The sequence below is a fragment of the Podarcis vaucheri genome (genome assembly GCF_965113315.1).
Source record: "Podarcis vaucheri genome assembly, chromosome: 6".
Lineage (NCBI taxonomy): Eukaryota > Metazoa > Chordata > Lepidosauria > Squamata > Lacertidae > Podarcis > Podarcis vaucheri.
In genome coordinates this window covers 17,555,304-17,563,951 of record NC_138764.1, presented here as the reverse complement: position 1 = coordinate 17,563,951, position 8,648 = coordinate 17,555,304, and the positions used below count along the sequence as shown (strand labels likewise).

Here is an 8,648-nt window from a genome sequence, read left to right as displayed (position 1 = left end):
GTAAAGCTTTATATAAGCATCTTCTGCTCTAAATATAGTTCTCACAGGGATGGGCGGCAGTCGGCCTTCATGCAAAGGACTGGCAGCTTTCGTGGGTAGCAAGGAAAGGCATCCACACCAATTCTTGCAGGTGCCCTTATGCTTCGGTAGGCTAGGGCAGAGCAATGCTACATGCATCTGCTCGTTTCTAATGTTGTGGTTTCTGCGCTGTTTTAAACTTTCTTGGTGTGCCCGACTTGGTCATAGTTATAAGGAGAAGAAGAGCTCTGTGTGGCTCTGAAATTCTTTGCTCTTCCTAGGAACATAAGAAGATCTTGCTGGATCAGACCGCTGACCCAGGATGCTGTTCTCACAGAGCAGAACATGATCACAAGAGTCCTCTCCTCCGGGAAATTATCTAGTCCTTCCCCTTAGCAGTAAAAGGCACCGTCCGAATAATTTAGGAGCTGATCGGTCAGCTTCTCAAAGTAGGTATCTTGGATCTGGCAGCTGTCAGAAACAAGGAGGGTGTTTCTTTAGCATTTGCCATTCACAAACACCTGGAAGAATGTTCTTCTTCACCTTCCAGGTGAAAGAATTTAAATACGGAGATTAATTAATCAGCATCGCCAAAAAGCGCCTTGCTCAAGTCACTTTTGTCTCTCTTTCCCTGTGCTTGACAGCCTCTCATGTTCTCTCTATTTTCCCATTTCATCTCCTCCTAATCACCTTCTTACTAACTGCAGAACCAGGAGGTGTGAATGTAAAGCAGCAATCCCTTGCTCACACCTTTTCTGCAGAAATGTCTTCCTCTACCTGCCAGTTCTCCTGTGTTGCGTTTGCATTGCAACAGCTGGGGAAGGAAGTGTGAGACAGACAGAGCTGTAATTAGGCTGCGAATCTTCAGGCAGCGCTAGAAAAGTGCAGTATGGGCCAATGGGCGCATACACCGTTCAGCTTTAAAAAGGTTTCTGGCCCTTATGGAAGAGGAGAGATGGTGATATTCCCATTGTTAATTTTCCATGTTGCGCACTAGGCTGGTTCTACCAAGCGAATCAGAACGTTGGCCCATATTTCTGCACCTGATCTGGAGAAGCAAAAGAGATGGCAACATAGGCAGCCATAGGCATAATCAAGTGATTATGCATTCACCCACAGTGTGTGGGCAATACCTCTTGAAATCTCGGAAACTAGAATAATTGCTGAATAAAATGTCAAGTGTTTGGGAGCACGGCTTCCCAGCTTTGCCGAGCTCTTTGTTCTCCCCGTGACTAGCTAGACCAGAATATCTCATGCAAAACAGGAGCAATTGCAGAATAAATTATGCAAATTACAGGCTGCAGAATTCTATGTTCCTTGGCCTGTAATTTGGATTGCTGGTGCGCAGAATGTTGTTGCTATTAATATTGTTGCGTGCCACCCCAATCTCTGAGGGGCGTAAGATTCCAGGGGGGTTCCAGGAGCTTACACAGGGTTCAGGTTTGAGAATGGGGGGCAGCAGAGACGGCGGTGTCTTTATGATATATGGTTTATTTGCACATATGCATAACCTGAGCCTGTCATAGAGGGGTTCACAGCACTAACAAGAGGGTCTTGCTTACACCATAGCCACAGCCTTGGATTCCAAGAGAGATCAGGCATGGCTCTCTCTCTTCCTCTTCCATCTTCCAGCTTACATACAACTCAACCCTCCACTCTTGCTTTTATCTTTCTACCTACCAGCGTGTTTAGGGAAAGCCCCCCTCATTTGTCATCTGATATAGATCCACTTCCTTTGCTACTTTAATGGCCCATACTGCGGAGAGAATAATTGGGTGCACTCTTCCCACCTTGGATCAAATCTGTGCTTCCAGGTGTCCTAAGAAAGCTGCAGAGATAGCGCAGGATAGTGCGCACCCCGGAAACGATCTCTTTCATCTTCTGCCTTCTGGAAGAAGGTACAGGGTTATAAAGACTAGGACTAGCCGCCTGAGAAACAGTTTTTATTCAAATGTGATTTCGGTTTTAAACGCAGTGTAAGGTAGTCTCTGTGGGAGAATATTGTATTTAATCATGGGATATCAGAGTTTTTAGGGCATTAACCAGGCTGGGATAGCTGGGATAGCAGGCTTGTTGGTTTTAAAATGTCTGATGTAGATTTTTTCAATTTCGTTGTTCTGTACGGGACAATGACAATAAAGATTATCGTATCGTATCATGCGTAGAGGACCATTGCCTCACCAGGAAGCTAGCCGGGCTGTTCCAGGAATTGAATTCATGCTGCATCCAGGAATTAGAAGGGTCTCAGCATCCTGCCTACCCCCCCAACACATAAAAATATTTTTAGCCCACAACAGATACAGTCCTGCTAACAGGACTCAGCATCCATTATTTGCTGTGAGTTTATGCAAGCAGTCATTTTTTTTGTAAGATTGCATCTTTTTAAGTATCTTTAAGTATATTTTTGCCCACATCCCTCCGCCCCCGATTCTTGTTTTTCCTCTGCTCTCTTGTTTTCCCAAACTCTGGGACTATAAGGTAAGTAACGCGTCCAGCCTATGAACTCCCTTCAGGCTTTGTGTCAAATGCATTCCCCTCCCAGCTATAGCAGTAACGGGCCTTGTTCACTTTCTAGTTAGCAACAAGACAGATGGAGAAGCCAGCCCTTTGAAGGAGGCAGAGACAAAGGAAGAGGAGGAAGCAGAGGCAGAGAAGAAGAAGAAGAAGCAGAAAAAGAAGAAACCCGTGGGCAAACCCATGGTGCCTCACAGCTCGATGTTTATCTTCAGCACCACAAACCCGTGAGATACACTGCCTTAGCTTTTCTGCTTGAAATGCATAATATGTTGGTTTTCAAGCTTGCTTTAAAACACTCCCGGGAACCCTTTACAACATGCCAGGGTTCCACAGAAAAGAAGTTGATTTGGGTAGGTTTCCCCACAGAAAGTTCAAGACCCATCGGCCGAGTGGCCTAGGAGACTTTGGTGAGTGAAATGGGAATGGTGAGCTGGTTTGTTATCTAGGTGGGAGATCTAAGTTTGAATCACCTTGGTGTGCAAAATGTCATTGTCCTTCCCCCCCCCCCAAAAAAAAAAATCCAGCATCATTTCTGCCATATTCCAGTGTCGCGGCCAAGTTCCAGAATGGATGCTATTTTGAAAGGTAGATAGAGCACATGCAGAATGCAGGAAGTCTAAGGTCCCATGGCTGACATCTCCGGTTAAAAGGATCAGGTTGTAGGTGATATGAAAGGTCCAAGAGAGAACATGGGGAGTTGTTGCCAGTCAAAGTAGACAGTACTAGCCTCAGTGGACCCCTTATTGGTTGGGTTCATATAGCGAAAGGAAAAAGAACCGCCCTTCTTCCCAAGGTGTCAGGGTGTGAACTAGCAAAGCCTGGCAGGACAGCTTACTCTATGGTCTTAACCCTTTTATGCCTTAATTAGAGTTGAGAATTTTGGTTATATGAGGCTATATCCATAGCAGCTTCCTCTATTCCCTTCTGTGAATAATGTAGAACACCTCCGCTGATCAGACAACTGGTCTTTTAAATTGTTTTTTTAAAAAAAACATTGTGATATTATAGTGTTATACCACTGTTACACCATACTACAAAACTTAACATTATAACATTATGGTGTTATAGCACTATACCTATCTTTTGTTAAAAAAACACAAAACTGCAAAGATGTTTTAGTACTAAAAGGCTGGTTTGAATAAAATAAATGCGGTCATGAAATGGCACTCAGACCAAAGTGTATAGTGAATGTGTGCTGAGCTTCAGATGGCCTGAGAATTATGTTTTCTGGTGTGGACAGAACCTAATACAGAGGAAAAGCACAGTGTTCCTGATAGTGGGCAAAATGGTTTCAAATCCACCTGCAGCTTACAGTAGAAGAGCAAATGATTTGTGTGAAAGCAAAGTCACTTTTCAGCCTAACCTCTGAACTAAATGAAATTAAATGTTTGCATTTTAATTGGATTCAACCCTACTGAAATCGGTGGAATAGAAGCTGCGAGTCTCAGCTGCCAGAGTTGCTTTGATTGCACTGCCTTCTCTCTGCTTAGCCTGCCTATCGTGTTGATAATCTGTGACATCGCCATGCATTCCCCTGGGGAAAGGTTGAGTGTTATAAAGATAACATACACATTGCAATCATCCCTACCATGAGACCCATGGGAAACGAAAGCTTCCCCATGTTGAGTGGAAGGGTCTGAAGTGGGGTTGTAAATTTGTTTGGCTGAATGCGCTTGCAGTCCTCATCACAACAAGGAACCCAGGATGACCAGAGATCGCTGTTGCTAGAGGGACTGTGAGTGTATTAAGCCAAACATGCTTACACTCCTCCTTCAGGTCTTTCTGTTCATTGCAGGAGTGTCAGGGCTGAAGGTGGCTGGTTCAGCACACATGCAACCCAGGGATAGACTTTAACAACACTCGCAAAGCGCTTTGTTTTTGCGAACATATTAGGGCAGCCAAAATGGAAGATACCAGGGCTGTACTGGGCAACCCGATTTGTGCTGTTACGGGAGGGGTGAGTCTTGCAAGACAAAACGCTGCAGGAGCCACCTAATTGATAGGTGGTGATGCTAGTTCCACCCTATAAAATTCAACATGAAGCCAAGTGCTCCAGCTTACCCAGATTCCTGGTTGTGCTGTTTGCAGGCTTCTAAGAAAAGATATAAGGGACGCGGGTGGCGCTGTGGGTTAAACCACAGAGCCTAGGGCTTGCCGATCAGAAGGTTGGCGGTCCGAATCCCCGCGATGGGGTGAGCTCCCGTTGCTCGGTCCCTGCTCCTGCCAACCTAGCAGTTTGAAAGCACATCAAAGTGCAAGTAGATAAATAGGTACCACTCCGGTGGGAAGGTAAATGGCATTTCTGTGTGCTGCTCTGGTTTGCCAGAAGCGGCTTAGTCATGCTGGCCAATAAAGCGAGATGAGCGCCGCAACCCCAGAGTCAGTCACGACTGGACCTAATGGTCAGGGCACCCTTTACCTCTGACCAGCTTCTGTGGGAATGATTGCATTAGAGACCAAGCCCAGGTTGAAGTTTTCCTTCATCAACTGGTGCAATTATATTTATTGCTAAAACTGCTCCTACTTTCAGGTTGTCCATGGACACTGTATTAACACAATTAACAATTAAATTAATGCATTTTTCTTTTTAAAATAATTTTGGGCTGTTTTTTTTTAGTCAGTTGCAGGTATACATTTGAACCCTGGGAGGAGGGGGCTTGAATCATTTTCCTCTTGCAGTGGTGCTAATTCTGTTTGCCTCAGCAGGAATTGGCACCGATGAGAAAACACATGTGAAATACTCTGTAAACGCTCTGAAATGCCCTATGAATGCCAAGTACACTGGTATACATTGGAAGGGCCTTAAAGGATCAGAACTGTGTGTGAGAGATCAGTGACCATATATCGCACTGACCACTCTGTGTTCTTTCCCTGACAGAATCCGAAGAGTCTGCCATTACATTGTCAACCTGCGATATTTTGAGATGTGCATCCTTCTGGTGATTGCAGCCAGCAGCATTGCCTTGGCAGCGGAGGACCCCGTCCTGACCAACTCAGAGAGGAATAAAGTGATTACCCTGTTGTTGCTTTTCTGACAATGCTTGCCCCATCATGAGATCCTAATGTAAATGAGCTCCAGTTCTCCCAGCTATAGGCCCTCTTTTCAGTCCAGTATAGAACTGGGCCACATGCTTACGAGACACACAGAAATTGTTCTCTTGCTGGGCTGTACTGTTGCAGGCTGCAGTTAGAGATTACATGTTTGAGTGTTCACATATACCAGGGGTCAGCAAACTTTAACAGCAGGTCCACTGTCCCTCAGACCTTGTGGGGGGCAGGATTATATTTTTGAAGGGGGGAATGAACGAATTCCTGTGCCCCACAAATAACCCAGAGATGCATTTTAAATAAAAGGACACATTCTACTCATGTAAAAACACACTGATACCCGGACTGTCCGCGGGCCGGACTGAGAAGGCGATTGGGCTGGATCCAGCCCCCAGGCCTTAGTTTGCCTACCAATGACATTTACCTTATATATTTGTCTTGATAGATGATAGATGATAGATTGATAGATCGATATAGATACACACATGAGGTTTTATCCTAACCATCTCCCTGACAATGTAGTACACACACACACACACACTGAATGTCACAGGGAAAGATTTGCCACAGTATTCTTCTGATTGCAAAAGGCAAATACAGTGGTACCCCGCAAGACGAATGCCTCGCTAAACGAAAAACCCGCAAGACGAAAGGGTTTTCCGATTTTTAGAGGCTTCGCAAGACGAATTTCCCTATGGGCTTGCTTCGCAAGACGAAAGCCCATAGGGAAATCTCCTGGGACAGCGGGGAAACGCAGCGCACCTTCTCCTCTGTTCCCAGACCTGTCCTGAAGGCTTGTGGTGGGAGGTCTGGGAACAGAGGAGAAGGCGCGCAGCCTTCCCGGGGCTTGCGGTGGGAGGAGGGTTTTTCCTCCCCACCGCCAACATTCAGAACAGAGCGCCCTTCGCGCGGGGCGGACATTCGCAGCTTGGGGAGCTCTGCAGGACTTCCCCGCAGGGCTCTCCAAGCTGCGGATAGCAGCCTGCTGCGCCTATCCGCAGCTTGGAGAGCCCTGCGGAGAAGTCCTGCAGGGCTCCCCAAGCTGCGAATGTCTGCCCCGCGCGAGGGGCGCTCTGCTAAAGAGCGCCCCTCGTGCGGGGCAGCAGGCTGCTATCCGCAGCTTGGAGAGCCCAGCGGGGAACTCCTTCTTCCCCCGCCAGCCTTCAGAAAAGGTCTGGGGACAGACTGTCCCCGGACCTGGTCTGAAGGCGGTTTCCCTAGGAACGCATTAATTGATTTTCAATGCATTCCTATGGGAAACTGTGCTTCGCAAGACGAAAAACTCGCAAGAAGAAAAAACTTGCGGAACGAATTAATTTCGTCTTGCGAGGCACCACTGTAGTGAACTTTTGCCGGGTGGAACAAAACAGTAGGTTTCCCAGAGTGCTCTTTGCTATTCCGTTGGCAAAGCCCAGTCACTTTTACTTCCCTTCCTGCAAAGGGGTAGAAGCGTGTCTTGGTCTTCTGCTCTGTGGTGGCAACTGAAAGTTGGAAATTCTCACAATAAAAAATTCCAGGTAAATTGAGCCATGGAGTTATTGCAGATATCACTGCATGGTGGTGGCAGGATGGCAGCAACCATAGAACTCCATCCCAAGGCAGCCTTTATAGCATGGGTAGGCAACCTAAGGCCCAGGGGCTGGATCCGGCCCAATCGCCTTCTAAATCTGGCCAGTGGACGGTCCGGGAATCAGTGTGTTTTTACATGAGTAGAATGTGTCCTTTTATTTAAAATGCATCTCTGGGTTATTTATGGCGCATAGGAATTCGTTCATCCCCTCCCCCAAGAAATATAGTCCGGCCCCCCACAAGGTCTGGGGCACAGTGGACTGGCCCCTGCTGAAAAAGTTTGCTGACCCCTGCTTTATAGGGACAGGTGGCTGATCTTGATCTTACACACCAATTAAATACCAACCTGGACTCTTTCGGAGTGGAGTTGGTCCACAGCCAGTGGAGGATTGAGTCGTTCCCTCTGACCCAAAAAAGAGATTAAGTGTGGAGATAAAAACATATTTTTGTGAGCTGACCAGAGAACACTGGGCAGCACATTTCTAATGGCCAATAGAAAAAGAGTCAGCAGTGGCATGAACACTTGTCAGACTTGGCTCCTGTGCCTTGGAGGACAGAATGAGGTAAAAGCAGAGGTGAAACAAGGGGAAGACTGGATTGAACAAGGACACACCTGTTGTTACAAGGAGGCTTCCTTGGCTGGTGTAGCTTGTCTCCTGGTTGTTGTTGTTTAGTCGTGTCCGACTCTTCATGACCCCATGGACCAGAGCACGCCAGGCACTCCTGTTTTCCACTGCCTCCCACAGTTTGGTCAAACTCATGCTGGTAGCTTCAAGAACACTGTCCAACCATCTCGTCCTCTGTCGTCCCCTTCTCCTTGCGCCCTCCATCTTTCCCAACATCAGGGTCTTTTCCAGGAGTCTTCTCTTCTCATGAGGTGGCCAAAGTACTGGAGCCTCAGCTTCAGGATCTGTCCTTCCATTGAGCACTCAGGGCCGATTTCCTTCAGAATGGATAGGTTTGATCTTCTTGCAGTCCACGGGACTCTCAAGAGTCTCCTCCAGCACCATAATTCAAAAGTGTCAATTCTTTGGCGATCAGCCTTCTTTATGGTCCAGCTCTCACTTCCATACATCACTACTGGGAAAACCATAGCTTTAACTATACGGGCCTTTGTCGGCAAGGTGATGTCTCTGCTTTTTAGGATGCTATGTAGGTTTGTCATTGCTTTTCTCTGTCTCCTGGTAGTTGCTCCCTTTTGATGGCTGTATACAGGATGGACTGCATTCTGACGTTTAACCCTCACAGTGGAGAAGTCATGAATAAATTCTTAACTAAAACTAAGTTGTCTTAAGCAGCAGAGCAGGGACAGGAAGAGAGGCAAAGAAAGAAAGTCAACTGTACCTGGGAACCCTGAGAGTAAAAGATGGGGAGAAGGCTGGCTGTGCATCTTATTTTAACTTCTACTCCTGCGGGAATTTGCATCTTCCGACTTAACTGTACTTTAAACATTGAAAAGGAGCCTTTGTCCCGCTGAGGCTGAGAATGCTTGGCCT

At 46.7% G+C, this 8,648-nt stretch overlaps 1 protein-coding gene across 1 annotated transcript in view; it reads left to right on the top strand.

Annotated features, from left to right (window-relative positions):
• Positions 1 to 8,648, top strand: part of CACNA1E (calcium voltage-gated channel subunit alpha1 E) — a gene marked incomplete at its 5' end in the record, with an annotated part of 230,218 nt that overhangs the window by 121,555 nt on the left and 100,015 nt on the right. Inside the window, 3 exons of the mRNA XM_082227021.1 lie at positions 726 to 846; positions 2,532 to 2,759; positions 5,414 to 5,543. Coding sequence (XP_082083147.1) covers positions 726 to 846; positions 2,532 to 2,759; positions 5,414 to 5,543 — 479 coding nt within the window. The remainder of the gene's footprint in view (positions 1 to 725; positions 847 to 2,531; positions 2,760 to 5,413; positions 5,544 to 8,648) is intronic.